The sequence below is a fragment of the Delphinapterus leucas genome, chromosome 10, assembly GCF_059928025.1.
Source record: "Delphinapterus leucas isolate spDelLeu-1000000601 "Yukka" chromosome 10, BTC_Dleu_Yukka2, whole genome shotgun sequence".
Classification (NCBI taxonomy): Eukaryota; Metazoa; Chordata; class Mammalia; order Artiodactyla; family Monodontidae; genus Delphinapterus; species Delphinapterus leucas.
This window is the reverse complement of record NC_143138.1, coordinates 22,811,188-22,830,963: the sequence shown is the minus strand read 5'-3', so window position 1 is coordinate 22,830,963 and position 19,776 is coordinate 22,811,188. Positions and strand designations below refer to the sequence as shown.

The window sequence follows — 19,776 nt, the reverse complement described above, 5'->3', positions numbered from 1 at the left end:
AAATGTTTAGGATATAAAGATAAAGAAGACAATCGTAACAGGCCAGTCCCCTGCCCTCAGGAAGTTCCTCCAGTTGCTGTTACTACTGATGACTGTTGAATAAATGGGGCCACTCATAAGAAGCAAATGGAGAGTTCTGACAGAGGATGAAAGGCTATATTTTCCAAAGATGGGTATCCTCCTCCGATACTCTTCTTATCCCGTGACTGACACGCCAGGGCGGGATCGTGTTCCTTCCCCTTGAATCTGGGTGGGGCTGTGACTGCTGTGACCAATGGAGTAGGGGGAAAGCAATGTAGATCATAAAAAAGTGAAGTCATAAAAAGTATATAGTTCATGCCTGGTTCTCTTTCTCAGTAACCCAGACACCACGCAAGAGAGGCCCAATCTAGACCAAGGGAGAGGAACCGAGGCCCCCAGCCAATAGCCAGCATCCACTGCCAGACGTGTGAATGAAGGATCCTGCAGACGGATGGTTCCAGTCTCCAGCTTTCGAGTCTTCCAGCTTCGACCCCAGACATCATGGAGCAGAGGCAAGCCATCTCCACCCCCACTGCACTCCATCCAAACTCCTGATCCACAGAACCCATAAAGGTAACAAAGAGTGTCATGCCTGCTAAGTCTTGGGGTAATCTTTTAGGCAACATTAGATAACCAGAACATAGAGTGACCTTAGGAGGAGCAAGAATGAGCAGCATAGAAACTGAAGGAGAAAGTACCCTAGACGAGTTGAGTTAGTCAGATGGAATGGCATTAAATGTGGAAAGCGTTACTAGCCTCGACCACATGGTTTCTAACCTTGTCCTGCTGTGAAATTGTCCCCTCAAAGACCACCAACAACCTCCCAACTGACTAAAGTCAAAAACACCTCACCTTTTTCTCCATACTCATTCTCCTTCAACTTCTTTCTTGACTTCCAGTCTTAATATAAGGTCAACTACCACACGGACATGCTTCTCTACCGGCCTCTGCTTTGCTTTACTCATTGGTTCCTCTTCCCCCTCCCACCTTCCCACTAGGCTGTAACCAACTTACTTTCCAAAGGCTTGCTCCCCTCTCTCTATCCATGGCCCTCAAAGAGCTCACTTCTTCTTCTTCTTTTTAAAAATATTTATTTATTTGGCTGTGCCTGGTCCTACTTGCAGCACACAGGATCTTCGTTGCTGCCGTGTGGGATCTTCCTTGTGGCATGCAGGCTCTTTAGTTGCGGCATGCGGGCTCTAGCTCCCTGACCAGGGATTGAACCCAGGGCCCCTGCATTGGGAGCACGGAGTCTTAACCACTGGACCACCAGGGAAGTCCCGGGCTCACTCCTTCTTGACGAAACTATCACCTGTGTGCAGAGTCTCCCACTCCAATACCTCCGTAACCAGTCCTGTTCATCGACATGAACTCCTATCTTGTATTGCCAATTTCCCTCTAGTCATGTGCCAATACCTTATTTCTTTGCCACCTCAAGTCCAACACATCCAAAATGGACCCACTGTAATGGATGCTATCTGGGCCTCACCCAGATCATCTTTACCAGTTGGTCTACTCATCCCCCAGGTACCAGGCATGTTGTCTGATGACCACACACAGCTGTCCCCTTTTCTGGAGAATTGGCCTGGACCAAATGGGAGACAAGCCATCCCCACAACACACACTTTGGACAGATCTCAGCCACTGACTGCCTGATGCGCAGCTGTAAAACACCAGCCCCCTTCTCTCAAGGTGGAGCCGACTCTGGTGTGATTTGCGCTGAGAGTCTCACTGTGGACTCGGATTACAGTTTAGCCCACATCCTTGCTTAGCTTCTTGGCTTTGCCATCTTGTTCCCCTCGCTCTTCTCCTCCCCGCATCAATCCCTTGAACAAAAGTTCTGTGCCAGGCTCTGCCTCTAGGTGACCCAACCTAAAACACCTATCAAGGCAGGTTCACTTGTTTACTTGTTTCTTGGCCTCCCCAACCTGAAACTCCCTATCAGGCCAGCCATCAATCCTAACATATTTTCTAGCAAATGCCTCTCAGATTTATTTCTTCCTCCTTGTTCCCATTGCCCCCACATAATCACCTCACACCTGGATTGTGAAATTGGTCTCCTCTCCAACCTCCCTGCCCTTTCCTGTTTTTCCTTCCCCCCACCCAACATGACTCGCACGTAAACGCCAGATTAAAATCTCTTTAATGCCTTTGATCATACAGCTCCCCTACCCAAAAGTTTAATGCCTCCTGTTTCTAATGGCACTAGATAAAGATTCTTTTGTCTGCTTTCCTGGACCCTCACTGAGATCTGGCTTTCACCTTGTTTACTTAACCTCATTTTCCAGTATTTCTAATTTTCTATTCCAGCCAGCTCCTTCAAAATTCCACAAAGCACACTTATTCCCATCACACCAGCCCCACTTTCCCCTCCTACACTTTCCTAAACCCTGCCCATCAGTGGGAGGGCCACCCAGCTGTCTCCCAGTATCCACCCTTCCCTTCTTCTCAGTTTCCAGCTGGGCACAGGGGTGCCTGGAGTAAATAACACATATCCCAGCCTCCCTTGCAGCTGGATATGGTTAAATGACTTCACTTCAGCCTATTTCATATAAGCAGAAATGCTGTGCATTACTTCTGTCAATGGATTAAGAGGAAAGGATGTGTTTCTTTGCCCTTCTCTGTCCTACTGGCTGGAATGTGCAGTTTGGACAGCCATCTTAGATCATGAAGTAAAAACCATGTACTGAGGACGTGAGGCAACAAAGTGAGCTTCTAGCCAAGCCTGAGCTGCCAGCCTTGATCTAGACTTTCTATCAGAGAGAATGAATTTATATCTAGTAAACCACTATTCTAATTTTTTGTCTCTCACAGCTGAATCTAATCCTAACTGACATACATACTCAACTTTTCTGTTTGTTAGCCATAATGAGCTTCTGTGGCTCACAACCAGAGGAAACCAAATGCTAAGGAAGGAAGGTAAAAGCTTTAGAAAAATTAAAGGAAGCTGAGGCAAAGTGCACAGGACTTTAGAAAGACATTTCTAAATTATTACTGGCAGGGAAGTGACTACGATTATGTAAGGAGAAACTAGGCAAGCCCAGGCAAAATGTAGGGCTGGATTTTCATGCATTGTACACTGCAGAAATTATGGGCAGAGCAGATCTAGTATAACTCTGAGTGTTAATAAGGTGGTTGAGCTGTACTTTGGTTCTGCTCACATCTTGTGAAGGGAGGAAAGAAGTGGATGCAAGGCTGAGCTGAGAAATATTTAACAACTGCCTGGAGGTTGGGGGGAGTCTAATTAGCTGCATTTCCAGTTTCCGTGGTATAAATATTCCCAACAAGGTCAACTTCGAGCTACCGACGTTATGTCAGTTGGCTCACAAAATTCCTGAAAATATCGCAATCTGCTCTCATGAGCTGGCTCCAGCACAGAAGAGGGCGGTGAGGGGCGCTGAAATAGCAATGCATGTAATGAACCTCACTAGGTGCCAGGCGCTGTGGGAGCCATTTTGCATATATTATCTTCCTTAATCCTTCCACGCAACACTGAGGGGTAAGGCCAAACTTCGCCAACCATTAATCCTTTGGAGGAAAATTCCAATACATGTGGATTTATATTTATATATCTTCTCCACAACCCTGCAAGGTGCATTGGTCATTCCTATTATGGATAATTAGAAAAAGTAGGAAATGGAGGTTAGGAAGGAAAACTAGGGTGTAGTGGATATTACTTGGGTTTTGACAATGCAGCAATGACTCTCTCCTCCTCCTCTGACAATAGTCATTGGATTCTTTGGGGAATTACCTGTGCACAGTCCTACTGAGCTTTCAGTTAAGATGTCCGTTCTTCCCCAGGCCCCTACCTAAACCAGACTAATCAGACTCTCTCTGCTGGAGCTTTGAATGATGAACATGCATGTGAGGGATGGAAAAAAACTAGCTGTCGTTCATTCATTTCAGCAGGTAGTGAGGGCAAGACTTGATTCCTGCTATGGAGTCCCCAGAGCTGCCCTAGTTCCTACGTTCCTTGAGCCTAGCTCTCTAGCCTTCCTTTCAGGCTGTGAGCTCTCCAATATGCTCCCAATGCTCAGCTTTTCTAAGTTAGCCATAATGAGTTTCTATGGCTTGAAACCAAAGAAATCCAAATGCTAAGAAAGGAAGGTAAAAGTTTTAGAAAAATTAAAGGAAGCTGAGGCAAATGCAGAGGGCTTTAGAAAGGCATTTCTAAATCACTACTGGCAGAGAAATGGCTACAATTATGTAAGGAGAATCTAGGAAAGCCCAGTCAAAATGCAGGGCTGGGGCTTCCCTGGTGGCACAGTGGTTGGGAGTCCGCCTGCCGGTGCAGGGGACACGGGTTCGTGCCCCGGTCCGCGAAGATCCCACATGCCGCGGAGCGGCTAGGCCCGTGAGCCATGGCCGCCGAGCCTGCGCGTCCAGAGCCTGTGCTCCGCAACGGGAGAGGCCACAACAGTGAGAGGCCCGCGTACAGCAAAAAAAAAAAAAAAAAATGCAGGGCTGGATTTTCATGCATTTCACTGCAGAAATTATGGGCAGAGCTGACCTTATATAACTCCAGGTGTTAATAAGGTGTTTGAGCTGTACCATCAGATGCTCATCACAGGGTTTGTTTCTTTTTAAGCTTTTTTTTTTTTTTTTTTTTGCGGTTCGCAGGCCTCTCACTGTTGTGGCCTCTCCCGTTGCGGAGGCTCGGGACGCGCAGGCTCAGCGGCCACGGCTCATGGGCCCAGACGCTCCGCGGCATGTGAGATCTTCCCAGATCAGGGCATGAACCCGTGTGCCTTGCATTGGCAGGCGGACTCTCAACCACTGCGCCACCAGGGAAGCCCTTAAGCTTTTCTTTTTTTTTGTATATTTATTTATTTATTTATTTATTTATTTATTTATTTAGACGTGCTGCACTGGGTCTTCGTTCCTGTGCGCGGGCCCTTTGTTCTGACGCGCGGGCTTCTCTAGCTGCAGCCCATGGGCTCAGTAGTTGCAGCATGAGGGCTTAGTTCCCCAACCAGGGATTGAACCCGGGCCCCCTGCATTGGGAGTGCAGAGTCTTAACCACTGGACCACCGGGGAAGTGCCCTGGGTTAATAATCACAGGGTTTTTAAGTAAAGACAACTCAAACCATTTCACATCTGAAGTATCCAGGTTACCCTGTGGTTTTAGAATCACTATGAAACAGATGGGAGTATTTTTTTTTTTAAATATTTTGATCATTTGGGTGGAGGACCAGAGAGAAAACACAGACCACTAAGCACTCTTAGTTAGCATTTTATCTTCTAGAAAGTAATTTACAATTATCTCCTTTAAAACTATTAGCAGCAGAGATCCTGGCAGGTTTCTAGTAGGGAAGCCAGGAGTTGTATTCGGGTTTGTGTGACTGCCCAGCATTTCTACTAGTTCTATGCCTCAGCCAAAATTTTTCCCATCACCCCTTCCTGCAGTGATCTCACCCTGCTCTGAATTCCTAAAATGCTGGCTTTCTGTCTCAACATTCCATTCATTTGACATTCAACACGGTGATTTGCTGGGTCTTCAGATGAGGAAAAGTACTTGCTAAGCTCTAATATACCAAACAAATGTTAGTTATTATGTTATTGTGTATGTGCATATATTAGTGTGTACATGTATAAAATACACACATATACTTGTACATATATGTGTATGTACAGTTATATAATTATTATATGTCTCTTATTTTCCCTTAACTAGGTTATAAACTTCTTGAGGCCCATTTATCCATCTTTCTGCCTTCCACTGCTCGTAGTTGGAACACATTTGACAGTCAATCTACTGATGATTTGAGTGCAGGGACTAGCCTCCATCATTTCTATGACTTTCAGCCACTTATCTCCACTGCCCTCCTGTGTCCTACAGGGCTGCTAGGAGGACTGAATGAGATAATGGGTGCAGAGCACCCTGGATTGGTTGGTTCCGTGTGGACTATGACAGAAAAAAACTCTCTTAGTTCCCCCTTCAACCTCTTGTCTTCCTTTTCGCAGAAGTTTGGGTCATGGCTATGATCAGAAACACGTTTCCGTTTTTCAGTAATAGATTTCTGAAGAAGTTGTTTCTAGAGCTCTGAATGGGCGGTAGGAGAACTCATCCAACCAGAGCAGACTGATCTTGACTGCTTTAAAAGTGTTGAAAGCAAATGAAAGCCACCAGCTCGCAGTGAATGTTTTCACAATGCAGCAGTTTTCCTTCTCTCACCCCACTCATCATCTAGCCCGGTGCTGTCCAATAGAACTTTCTGTGATGACGGAAACGCACTATACCTGCGCTTTCCAATATAGTAACCACCGGCTACATGAGGTTTTTGTACACTTAAAATGTGGCTGATGCAAATGAGGAACTGAATTTTTTTTCATTATTATTTCTTTTTTTTAAAATAAATTTATTCATTTGTTTATTTTTAGCTGCGTTGGGTCTTCGGTGCTGTGCCTGGGCTTTCTCTAGTTGAGGCAAGCAGGCGCTACTCTTCATTGTGGTGCGCGGGCTTCGGATTGCGGTGGCTTCTCTTGTTGCAGAGCACGGGCTCTAGGACGCGTGGGCTCAGTAGCTGTGGCTCGCGGGCTCTAGAGCACAGGCTCAGTAGTTGTGGTGCACAGGCTTAGTTGCTCCACGGCATGGGGGATCTTCCCGGACCAGGGCTCGAACCCGTGTCCCCTGCATTGGCAGGCGGATTCTTAACCACTGTGCCACCAGGGAAGTCCCTAGGAACTGAATTTTAAATTGTATTTAATTTTAATCAATTAAAATTTAAATAGCCACATGTTACCATATGGACAGCACAGAGCTAACTTAAGAGAATCTGGGTCTTTTTGTTCATTCATTAATTTACCATTCAATCAAAATCTACTGAGTACCTAATATAAGTTAGGCACAGCACTCAGCCCTGACAGGGGGTTCAATGGTTAGTCTCACCTGAAAGAGCTCAAAATTTCTTTGAGGAAGGGACTTCCCTGGTGGTCCAGTGGTTAAGTCTCTGTGCTCCCACTGCAGGGGGCATGGGTTTGATCCCTGGTCAGGGAACTAAGATCCCACATGTGGCATGGCCAAAAAATTGTTTGAGGAAACAAATGATCTTTTGAGATGACCTCAAGACCTTCATTTGTCTTCTGACTATACCATGTCCTCTTGAAAAAAGTAGCTGGAGATTTCTTAGGCACGGGTCACCCTGCAGATGTCCTTACCTCCCCGACTTCCCCTGCTGGATTAGGATCCTTGCCTGAGCTAGAGGCAACTCCCAAGGGCTGGCAAGAGTCCAGCGATATGACCAGAGGAGAGAATGCCCAACAGGGCTGCCCAACAAGGTTATTCTACCCTGGGGCATGTGTGCATAACCCATTCAGAGTTTGAAAGTGAGACACAAGCAAGGACGCAAATATCAGAGCAGCGTAAAACCCCAAGGACAACGAGCTAGGGCAGTGAGCCAAATGATAATGTTAATAATGAGGATTGTTAAGAGGCAGGGAAGCGTAGAGGTTGGTTGCTTTGTCTCGGGAGCCAAACTTCCTGGAATTCAATCCCAGCTCTAGCCCTTGCTGCCGTGCAAAGTTTCTGTGCTGTATCCTCACCCGTGAGAGGGATGTTGTAAAGGCCTTCTTCTCAGAGACTTACCATGAAAATTAGATGAATAGAACATGGAATTGAACCAGAGTAAGCCGGTTCCAGCGTCCACTCTCTGACCGATGTGGTACACTGCTGGATTTGGGATGAGGTAGACTAGGGTTTGAATCTAACTCCCGCTGTGTAATCTTGAGAAAGTGGGCTGCCTCATGGAACTTCTCATTTTCCTCTTTGGTAAAATGAGGATACAGACAATGATGACAGTGGAGGTTTGTGAAGGTTCAATGGATTGATTCCTAGGTAGTGCTCAGATTAGTGCCTCCAGGGCACTGTGTGTGCCCAAGCAGCGTGGGCCTGTGTTACTTCACACTATGCACCGGGGCCCACGCAGGGCCACGCGGCAGACACTGAGGCTGGGGAGAGCGGCAGACGGAGAGATACTGAGCCACAGGGTGCGCTGGGTGGGCCGGGAGGTGGGGTGTGCTCCTGGAGCTGCTTGAACAGCAGCGTGGCTTGAGATCGCTGTGGCCTCCTAAAGACATGACATGCCAGTTCTTCAGGGTGCAGATTGCCGGATTCCAGCCTATCCCTGTCCCCTGAGGTAACCTGCATGTCAACCTGTTCTCTGACAAGGAAAACGTTCCGACTTGACAGGTTTGATGCAGGAACTTACAACAGGGACATTTTGATGCAACTTCCTTAGAACAGTCCTGTCAGAGTGTAAAATGGTAAACCACGGCCATTTCTTATAAAGTTAAATATATTCTGAGTTATACTACTCCTAGATATTTACTCAAGAGAAAAACACACGTCCACAAAAAAAGTTGTATGTGACTCTTCATAGCAGTTTTATTCGTAATAGCCAAAATCAAGAAAAAAACACAAATGTCCTTCAATGGTGAATGAATAAGCCAACTGTATCATATTTATACAATGAAATACTATTCAGAAATCAAAAGGAAAGAACTACTGATTTGTGCAAGAATATGGATGAATCACAGTTATACTGAGCAAAAGAATCCAGACACAAAAGAGTGCCTACTGTAGTTTTATTTATATGACATTCTAGAACAGGCAAAACTACAGGAACAGAAATCAGGTCAGTTGTCAGTAGGGGCTAGGAGCGAAGAGAGGGTATTGATTCCAAAGGGGCATAAGGAACTTTCTGGGGCAATGGAAATATTCTATATCATGATTGCAGTGACATTTACACAACTATATGAATTTGTCAAAACTCATCAAACTGTACTCCTAAAAAGGATGGATTTTACTGTATATAAGCTATACTTCAATATACCTGGCTTTTTTTGGCTGTGTCGCAAGGCTTGTGGGATCTTAGTCCCCTGACCAGGGATCGAACCTGGTCCCTCAGCAGTGAAAGCACGGAGTCCTAACCACTGGACTGCCAGGGAATTCCACAATATACCTGGCTTAAAAAAAAAAAAGTAATATCACCAAGCACTACCAAATTCTATGTGAAAGGGTGGGAGTCAGAGAGAGACAGGATGAGCACAACCCACAGGGATGGGCTGAGAGTATCTGGTTTGTACATTTCTCTTTTTTTTGTTTTTGTTTTTTTGGCTCCTCCGTGCGGCATGCAGGATCTTCATTTCCCAACCAGGGACCAAACCCGTGCCCACAAAGTCCATTAACCACTGGACTGGCAGAGAAGTCCCTAAATGCTGACAATTTAATAACTTTAGGGGGCCTTGTCAAAAAGTCCCTGGCATCAAAATGGCTGCGTCACAATGCCATGTGCACTTCTAAGCAATCAGAAAGATCAACAGACAAATATCTATAATATACTGTGTTTGGTGCCTCAAGAGATTTACGTACAAAGTAGATGGACTAATTCTACATGGAGGAGTCACGGGCACAGTTTCCCCAGGAGGTTGGAGAGAAAACAGCATGTGAAGAGTCCAATGGGTAAGAGTTTGGCATGAGTGAGAAAAAGTACAAAATCGTATATGGTGCCCTAGCTCAGGGAGCAGGGAAAGCAGTCAGGGAGTTGAGAGAGAAGCCTGTAAAGTTGCCTGATTCGGGTTGGGAGGCCAGTGTCAGCCCCGCTAGAGAGTTTAGAGGCACTGAAGTTACCAACCCAGACACTGACTTGGTCAAGTCCTTCTTTTAACAAGAAAGCTCTGGGGAGGGAATTCCCTGGTGGTCCAGTGGTTAGGACTCCGTGCTTCCACAGCAGGGGGCACGGGTTCGAGGGAACAAGATCCTGCATGCCATGCAGCACGGCCAAAAAAAAGAAAAAAGAAAAAAAAAAGAAAGCTCTGGGGAAGGCAGAGAAGATAGAAGATGGAATGGAGGGAGAAGAGTTAGGAAGGTTCTCTGTGTCCCATCCTTGTCATTGTTTCCATTGAAATCAAATGTGCCTTTCTGGTAGTGTATTGTTCTGAATACCAAAAGTATTAGGTAAGTAGGTCTCAACTAGGATACATCAGCCCCGAAGGTGGCTCAGGTGCCCAGTACTTTGGGACCCTCTGTCTCTTTCCTGAACTGGGGAACCCTAGCTCTCAAGCAACCTCTTCATTCGGGCTCCCAGGGTTACCACCAGTTGGTCTGTGTGGGAGATGCAGCAGTCACAGGAGCAAACCCAAATGGTCGTGGTTGGCAGTGGAGATCATCAGAGCCAAGGGACACATGATAACTTTCAGCCTCCCCTTGTGAGTAATCCCCTTCAGTGTCGGGTGGTATTTCCAACCTGGGGAAACAATTGACCAATGGTCTGGGAAGAGAGAGTGTCATAAAAGGGCCAGGGCCGCCCGAGCCAGGATGACGGTAGCAATGGGGCCCAGACACTCTAGGGAATCCGTGAGTGATGGAGAGAGAACATGAGGGAAAGCAGGGCTACTGGCCAGCCCAGCCCAGCTTCCTCTTTCATGAGCTCATAGTCAAAGCCAGGCCAGACCGGGAGGGTGCCAGCAATTGACTGAGCTTGTTTTTTCCCTAACTTGGTTCTGAGTCACACAGGGCATCTACCCTTCCCAGAAGACCGCCTTAGGTTTCACCCCGGGGCAGCCGATCAAGCTCCAGCCCTAACACGCGATCCCCACTCTCGCTGGAGGCGGGCCAGCCGGGAGCACCCGCCCCGCCACCGAGGCCTCTCTGGGCGGAGGCTGGACCCCTCCCAACCTTCAAAGAAAATGGCCTATGCAGGCAGCTGCTTTGGAGGTAGGAGGGAGGCACTGGCTAACTTTTGAATACACAGGGGAGACGCTGCTGAATCAAGGAGCTGCCGGGGAGGGAGGCCCATTCGAGAGCCTTTAATCTAAGCCCTTGACTTTACAGATCAACTCATTCAGTAAATACAGGGTGTCTGAAAAGGCAGGACAAAAGGGGAAATGCTTTATTTGTTGCCCTTCCTGCCCCCCCCCTCCACATTACGCTTTGAATTAAATCTGAGTCATATTCTCCAATGCTGACATTGGAGCAATCTACAGAGAGACTCCCACATGAACACCTCTAATATTAATGAATTAAAGAGCCCTATGTTTCTAGCCTTTTCAGGTAGTGTGTATGCTCTAGACACTGAAAATAGAACGATGAACAAGATGGATAAAGTCCTGCTTTCACGGAGTTATAATCTGGTGAGAAGGAAACTGAGGCCAGAGGGAGGAGCCACACCCCTGGGGTCCTAGGAAGCCAGTGTTGGACCAGAACAGGGATGCTGGGTTCTTTTCCCAGCTCCCCACTCTCAGCAGCCTCTGGGGAAGTTTGGCTGAGTTGGACTGGGCTGGGCTGGGCCAGGCTGGGCTGAATCCAGGGCAGGGGATATCATGTTCTTTTGTGACCTTGCCTTGGGCCTCCAGGCACCCTTGCCATCCTTTTGCGTCAGGGAAAACTGCCAGGGCCTGATCTTGGCCCTCCTAAGGCCCAGATGAAAGTCTTTGGGGGTCATTTATTAACTTGCTGCCTAGAACTCACCACCGCCACCGCCCCCCCATGCCTCTGGCAAGAATTGTTCTGGCTAGAATGTGTGTGTATATGGGGGCCAGGGGAAAGTTGTTTACAGTCATTCTCATTGGCTGAACAAGAACTAGGAATGCAGAAGTCTCTGCTTCTCTGGAGAAAAGAAAAAGCCACAAAACCTACCTGAAATGGAGAGGGAGAGAAGGGAGGATGAAAAGAGAAAGAGAAATTGTATCCCCTGATGATATTAGCACTTGGAGGCTATTTTATCATCCTGGTCTCCTACTCCTGGGTTAGTTCACTACTGTCCACATCTGCTCCAAAGCAGCCCCTCTTCCCATAACTATAATAATGGCCACTAGGGAAAATACAGCACTTTGTGCCTATTCATATTCTTAATCCTTACAACAACCTTGAGGCCAGTGGGCCCATATTTCAATTAAGGAAACATTTTCAGAGAAGTTAAGTAGCTGGCCCAATACCTCATAGTTGATAAGTACCAGCGCTGGAATTTAAACCCACTTTCCTCTAATGCCACTAGATGATAATATACTCTTTTTGCTACCCCATGTTTCCCCTCTATCTCAAACGCACCTCAAGTCAATAAATAGTTATTGAGCATCTACTAAATGCCAGGTGTAGCTGAGAGTTTTCAATTTTCATTCTCTGACCCCAAGGCCCTGGCTCCATCCCTCTATCCCTGCTTCCCTTTCTCAGAAGCACCCACTTCCAAATATCTGTCTCCCTCTCCTCTGCCCATTCTGCCTCCTTCCCATTACCTCTGTCCCCCATTCTAGCCTGTGATTAGCAATGCAGCAGTATTCCAGGTGGGGCAGTAGGCATGACTCACTCTTATGTTACTTATAAAGGGTAAGAGCCAGGGCTTTGCCATCCATCAACTGCACAGTTATTCCTGACTCAATGGCAGGTCACCCTGAGCCACAGTTGAGTATCCCCCACCTTCCTCTTTGAAGAGGAAATGTAGAGGCCTCTGAAGAGACACAGCTGTATAAACAGACACCTCTGGGTAGCTCCTCAGAGGAGATGAATTTAAGAATATTTATTAAGGGAACTCTTGTACACTGTTGGTGGGAATGTAAATTGGTGCAGCCACTGTGGAAAACAGTATGCAGGTTCCTCAAAAAACTGAAACTAGAACTACCATATAATCCAGCAATTCCACCCCTGGGTATATATCCGAAGAAAAGAAAAACACTAATTTGAAAAGATACACGTACCTCCATGTTCAGAGCAGCAGCATTTACAATAGTCAAGATGTGGAAGCAACCTAAATGTCCATCAATAGATGAAAGGATAAAGATGTGGTATATATATATATATATATATATATATGTATACACACACACAATGGAATGTTACTCGGCCATAAAAAAGAATGAAATTTTGCCATTTGCAACAACGTAGATGGACCTAGAGAGTATCATGCCTAGTGAAATAAGTCAGACAGAGAAAGGCAAATACTCTGTTATCATTTATATGTGGAATCTAAAAAATAAAACTAATGTATACAACAAAACAGAAACCAATTCATAGATGTTGAGAACAAACTAGTGGTTACCAACAGGGAGAGGGAAATGGGGAGGGGCAAGATAGGGGTTGGGATTAAGAGATACAAACTACTAGGTATAAAAAAGATAAGCGACAAGGATGTATTGTATAGCACAGGGAAATACAGCCATTATTTTGTAATAACTTTAAATGGAGTACAATCTATAAAATATTGAATGACTATGTTGCACACCTGAAACTAATATAATATTGTAAATAAACTATATTTCAATTAAGCCCCTACTGGGTGAAAGGCCAAGTACTAGAGAAACCACAGAGATACCATGAGGAAAAAGGGAGGATGTGGTCCTGTATACTCGAGGAGATGATATTCCAGCAGGGGAGAGACACAACAAAAAGTAAACAAATACGTAAAATGATTCCCTACTGTGGTAAGCATTAACAAGAAAACAAACAAGGGGCTAAGAAAGAGGTTAGTGGGAGGTCAAGAACACAGGTCAAAGGAGGGGAATGAAGGAACTTGGTGATCTTGGGCAGATAGGGATGATATGAGGAGAGCTGGAAATGGAAAGGGGCAAAGGCCTTTCCCTAGGATTAGGGCAGTGAGAACCCATGCAACTGCTGGTCTCAGCCCCTGGCCCTTTCTGGCCTTAACTCATCCCCCAGCTGTCACCCCTGCACCCTGTCATTGACTTAATGATTCACTCTCAAACTTCCCCAGCTTCCTGTGTGGCAGGGAGGGGGTGGGGCAGAGCCCTGGCTCTCTGAGTTCTTCTCTCCAGTTCTTCTCTTGGTCCCATTCTGACTTTGCCACAAAGAAAGGTCTCTCTGTGCCGGGAGGACAGTGGGGATAACTAGGTCCAGCTGGAGGCCCAGATTCCAGATATAGGAGGTAGTGTGAAACAGGATCCTGACATCCCCTTCACTTCCCCTCCCCTGCCTAATGCCCTGGAGAAATTTTCCATCATAAACAAGTTATGCATTCCTAACCTTGGGTGACTCTCCCCTTCTCCCACCAAGCAGTTTTCTTCCATCATCACTCTCTCTCCCATCCCCAGTTTATGTCTGTGTGAGCATGTGAGCCTGTCCACACATGTAAACTGTCATGTATTTATGTTGATCATCGTTTAGTGTGCAGGTTGCCTTGGAATGAGGGTGTAGGTGGGTGGGTAGGCTCACTGTGCTTGGGTGTAAATGTAACGATGATGGCAGATGTGAAGGGGAGGTGTGGGAAAGGGATGTGTCTTTGTTTGCAGAGGAGGCGTGTTTTATGCCTCATCAGGAAGAAGTGTGTAATGCTGAAAGTTTCAAGTGTGCTTAAACAGGAGTGGTGGGTGTAAAATAAAGCAACACATAAGCCCAGGAAGCAATAGTATAGACAGCAATAATGTCTCTTTTTATAGCCCAATTGTGGGCCATCCCCTTATTTGCAACCCCACACATCCTTGGCTGAGAAATGCCCTTAGGTGTTCTTTGTTTGGTGTCTGTGTAAGACTTGTCCCAACTTTTCTTAAGAGGTTATAAATTCATATGTGGGATTTGAAGGAGTGTATGCCTGTCTCAAAATCTTGGGGTGATCCAGCCAGTTTATGTATACTATATGTGCATTTTTTAGTTCTGCATTTTCATCTTTCATTTATCAAGATTATTGAACAACTAGTACATGCAAGGCACCCTGCTGGGCTCTATGGAAGACACAAAGACATGTGTGACACAGCCTTTAATGGAAGAGGTCACACATGCTCTCATCCTGGGCACCAGGCATAATATGATCTGGCACAAAGCTCTGTGGCAGATGCATTTGAAATGCATGGAGACAGCTTTGGTCCCTTCATGCTCCCTGACTCTAATGCTACCCGCCTTATCACTAAATTCTGGTAATCTTATGCTAGGAATGTCTCTTAAAGCCACCCCTTCTCGTGTTCCCTGTGTCATAGCCCATTTCAGGCCCTTTCCTCCTACCCAAACCTCTCCAGTAGTATCCTGTCTCTGCCTCAGTGTTTCCCCATCCAGAGCATACTCCTTGTCCCACTCAGTTCCCAGCTTTGAACCTGCCCTCTTGATGTCATTCCATGACCCGCAAGCTCCACAGTCTAGAGTCAAACCCAGCCCCCTGGCCTGTCAGCTAAGCTCTCCTCACTGCCTAATTCCTTTCCAGCCATCGTCACTTACCACTGTTGTGGAACCCAGATTTGCGTGCCTGCTGCACAGTGAGGCCAAACAAACCAAAACATTGGGTTTGGGGCAGAGAAAGGTTTATTGCAAGCGCCAAGCAAAAAGAACAGGTGGCTCTTGCTCAAAAACCCCAAACTCCCTGATGGTTTTCAGGGAAGAGTTTTTAAAGGCAAAATTCGGATCCTCAAGGACTATGTCATTCTTTTAAAGGTTGTGCCCTGCCCCCTTCCCTCCTGTTTATGATGAGGATGAGAAGTTGCCAAAAACTGCAAGTGCCAGGGCAGAGCAATTTAAGCAGAGAACCTAAGGTGAGAAAGAGCTTGGCAAGTCCTGGGAACTGAAAGGAGGAGGCCCTGGGTGGCTGGAGCACAGCACAAGAGAAGAGGGGTAAAAATGAGTTTGGAGAGGAAGAAATGAGATTTTGAAGATACTGTTATGGAACAAGTTCATGTGCCCAGTGCACAGTGAGGCCAAATAAACTGAAACGTCAGAGTTTGGGGCAGAGAAAGGTGTATTGCAGGGCCAAGCAAGGAGAATGGGTGGCTTGTGCTCAAAACCCCCCAAATTCCCTGACAGTTTTTTGGGGAAAAGATTTTATAGGTAAAATTTGGGGTGTGTGACTTTCTTCTGATTGGTTGGTGGTGAGGTAACAGGGTGGTGCTCCAGGAATCTTGTACTCAGCCTGAAGTTACCATCCTCCAACTGAGTGAGGGACTTAGTTCCTGTAGAAGAACTCAAAGATATATTGTTATGTATATCCCTTGAGGAGGAACCAGGCCCCTGCTTTATCTGCACCATTCTTTTTTTTTTTAAGTTTTTGGCTGTGCTGGATGCACAGCATTCTTCCCGGACTAGGGATCAAACCCACGCCCCCTGCAGTAGAAGCTCTGTCTTAACCACTGGACCACCAAGGAAGTCCTGCACTATTGTTTCTTGACTACTCCTGTTTCTGCATTCCCTTCCTTCCCCAATCAGCAACTGTTTGAATCTGTCCTTTGGAACCCAGGGAAGGTCTAGGAGGGACACGGAAAGGCTTTGGCACCCAGGAGGGCCCCACAGGGTCCTGCTGGGTTTCACCACTACTCCATTACAGGAAACTTGTCCTGAGATTGTTTTTCTTGTGATTCCCCAAACACATCCTGTACTTTTCCAGCTCAAGGCCTTTGCTGATTCCATTCTCTTTCTCAGTCATCTTCCACATCTGACTCTGTGGTATCCCACCCACCATTTAAGGTCATCTCAAATGCCATTCTTCCCTGATGCCTCATGTGATTGATTAGACAGACAGGAACAGCAGCTCTATTGGGTTCGCCTTATACTTAGTCTTCCATTTTCTTAGAACCTGATGTGTTTGCTTTAGATAAAGCACTTGGCTCTCTCAGCAGCATACATGCTGAAACCTACCTCAGTACTCAGCAGTACCTTTTAACAGGGTGTCTGGCCCTGTTGAGTGCTCAAAAGATGTTACATTCTGTGTCCATTGTAAGGTCGGATCTTAACAAACGGCACCGCGAAACAGAGGAAAGCTTCAAGTGAGCTTTATTAGGGAGCGCTCCCGGGCGAGGTTCTCTAGTTCGAGAGAAAGGGGCCAGAGAAGTCGCGCCCGGGCGAGGGTTGGGCAAGATTTTATAGGGGAAGAAGGGAAAGGGGTGTGGTGAATCTGGGAGGGCGCAGGGTATTCCTTATTTGGTGGTCTTTTCGGGTATCCTGGGGGACCGTTAGTCCCGCCCCTCGAAAGACGGGAAGGCTGGGCTGGGTTCAAAGTCCCCAGGTCAGTTCCTGGAACTGGGTGGTCGGGAGAATTTCGGTCTGATGCAACCTGTGGATCTGATTGTGTTCCCCTGCCTCGGGCCAGTTGGCCTTACATCCATGAGCAGCTTTCTCTAAGGCAGTTATGAAAATGTGTCAATTATCTCTTGTGTTATTATCATTACCACAACATTTGCATAATGTCTCACAGTTTAAATGTTCTTCACATAAACTTAAATCCAGATGGCTGCTAACTTCTCACCTTTGTATTTTGTGGTCCTCTGCTCCAGCCATGTATGAACATTTCTGCACATTGCTGGGCTGCCCCTGTGCAGTCTCTGCACCTTTGTTCTGTGTGGGTGTGATGTGCATATTGAAGGCGAGCAGAATATGCCACCCCGAAATGTGCCACTTTGGTATGTGAATTATTTGGAGCTGAAGGAAATCAAAACCCCGCAGACAATTGCCTAAATAATTTAGGTAGGGGGCCTGGCCCAGAGATAGCTTTCACCTGAAAGACTTACCTGCTTAGCAGGGCAAACACCTAATTAGCTAACATCTGCTCTTCTCACCTTCCTGTGAATTACCCACCTCCCCTTCAAGCCCCAGGCCTCTTTCCCACTCCTTAGCTGAAGATGGCATATAAGCCTCAATTGCCCTACTGACTGCCTTTGAGTCTCCAGTCTTCATGGGCTCCTGTAAGTACGCAATTAAATTTGTTTTCTCCTGTTAATCTGTCCTATGTCTAATTATTAGACCAGCCAAAGAAACTAGAAGGAAAGGAGAAATTTTTCCGCCTCTACAATGTGGTGTGTGTGTGTGTGCTTGTGTGTGTGTGTGTGCTTGTGTGTGTGTGTTGTGTGTGTGTGTGTGTGTGCTAAAGCAGGCAGGGTTGTGTCTGTCTGTGTGTGCTAGGGTGTTCATTTCTCTTAGGCATCTTGGCTGTTTCTGTAGTGACTTCCCTCCTAGGCTGTGTGTTTTCCGTGTTCCTACAAGCTTGTGAATGTGCACCTGTAACTGTGGCTCCTTGACTTTGCTGGGTCAGTATTGTAGTAGGATGGGCAGACTTCCTTATGTAAGCCTTCCTGCCTCTCCAGAGATGGGGCTTGTGGCTGAACCTTCTCAAACTGTCTGTGAGCCCCTCTCCAGCAGCCACATGTCCCGACATGTGCCCGCAGTCCGGAATTTTACCCGCCTCCACTCACAAATCACACACTCACGACACACACTTAGGTGCCTACGGTTGCACTGGCCAAGTCTCCACCCCCTCCCTTTGCTTAAACTTCGGAATTTCCAGCCGACCGGCCAACCGCTCCCAGCAGCGGGTGGAGTTGAGAAGGGCCCGCCCAGTTCTCGGAGTACAAAACTAGCTCTGCAGGACTGCGCGGCCACTTGTCCTTCAGCTCTGCGCACAATGTGTCACTCTCGAAGCTCCCTCCCCACCATGACCGTCCTGCGGGCTCCGACCCCGGTCCCCTCCACCAGCCCGGGACCCCAACGGGGCTCCGGCCCCGAGATCTTCACCTTCGATCCTCTCCCGGAGACCGCGGTGGCCCCCGCTGCGCGCCCCAGCGCCTCCCGCGGGCACCGAAAGCGCAGCCGTAGGGTCCTCTACCCACGAGTGGTGAGTGTCGCCGAAGTGGACAGCCCGGGGGAAGAGCAGGGCGGACCGCCGTACGCCGGGGCCCCGACCTGACCTGTTGCCTTTGTTATCTCCCCACAGGTCCGGCGTCAGCTGCCAATCGAGGATCCGAACCCAGCCAAAAGGCTGCTCTTTTTCCTGCTCACCATCATCTTCTGCCAGATCCTGATGGCTGAAGAGGGTGTGTCGACACCCCTGGTCCCGGAGGACACCCCCAGCGCGCAGTCCCCCGCGCCCACCGTTGTGCCCCCGGTCCTCGAGCCCCTTAATCTGACCTCGGAGCCCTCGGACTACGCTTTGGACCTCAGCACTTTTCTCCAGCAACACCCTGCCGCCTTCTAACCGGACTCTCCACACCCCCAGAAGAATCTGAAAAACCAAGAAACACTGGGTGTACCTGGTGGGAGAAAGAGCGTATCCCAAACTGGGACTCCCAAGGCAACTCGCACTCAGAACACTACAGCGGAGATGCCAGCCCGAGCCTGGGAGAGACAGGCACCGACAAGCCGGGGCTAGGCCGGGTGGCAGGAGAGCGTCGTTATTTCTCATTGCTCCTAATAATATTTATATGTATTTATGTATGTCCCCCTAGGTGATGGAGGGGTGTATGTAATATTTATTTTAACTTATGCAGGAGTGCGAGATGTGCTCCTTGCTGCAAATGCAGATCTCTGGGTATTTATTGGGCTCTGGGGGATTGGTGGAGGCCGGCGCCCAGAACTGAGCGAGGCTGGGAAGAGGGATGGAGGAAACCCGGGTCCGAGAAGGCGCCGGGCTGGGAGTCAAGGACGGTGGTGGGTCGTAGTAGGTTTAGCGAGTGACATACTCAGCCCTCCAGCATCTCAACTCGCGGGTCTACTGTGTGAGGCTTCGGCGGACCGTTGAGAATAAGGTCCTTGGCCTTCGATCTCCTCGAAGTTGCCCCCAAGGGGTGGCTGCGGGGTCGATGGGCTGTCAGGGGGCGGCTGTGGGGTCGCCCGGTATGTTCTGTGAACACAAATAAACTTGATTTACCGTCAGCAGTCATGTCAGTGTCTCTTTGCAAGCCATGGTCCCCCATTCCCCATGGCCTTCAAGCGCCTGGGCCGGAGGAGCCGCGGCCAAGTCACCAGCGGGCGCTCCTCCCCGGGCCCCTGAGCCCCTTTTTCCCGAGTCACGGAACCCAGCAACCGGTAATCGGATGCTGTCGTACATTGCCCAGTCTGCG

At 47.7% G+C, this 19,776-nt stretch overlaps 1 protein-coding gene and 1 non-coding gene across 2 annotated transcripts; one reads left to right on the top strand and one right to left on the bottom strand.

Annotated features, from left to right (window-relative positions):
- Positions 1-4,985: 4,985 nt before the first annotated feature.
- TRNAG-CCC (transfer RNA glycine (anticodon CCC)) lies at positions 4,986-5,058 on the bottom strand. Its single transcript has one exon. It is a non-coding gene; the product is annotated as a tRNA-Gly (tRNA).
- A 13,242-nt stretch (positions 5,059-18,300) lies between these two features.
- On the top strand, positions 18,301-19,588 carry IER3 (immediate early response 3). The gene is made up of 2 exons (XM_022566137.3): positions 18,301-18,551; positions 18,651-19,588. The coding sequence occupies exons 1-2, from the start codon at positions 18,342-18,344 to the stop codon at positions 18,909-18,911; spliced, it is 471 nt and encodes a 156-aa protein (XP_022421845.2). The 5' UTR covers positions 18,301-18,341; the 3' UTR covers positions 18,912-19,588.
- The last annotated feature ends 188 nt before the right edge of the window (positions 19,589-19,776 follow it).

Excerpts from the sequence above, each read along its gene's own strand:
- IER3 (XM_022566137.3), top strand. The coding sequence starts at position 18,342 with ATGTGTCACTCTCGAAGCTCCCTCCCCACCATGACCGTCCTGCGGGCT. Across the intron at positions 18,552-18,650 it reads GGGTCCTCTACCCACGAGTG|GTCCGGCGTCAGCTGCCAAT; the intron begins GTGAGTGTCGCC and ends ATCTCCCCACAG.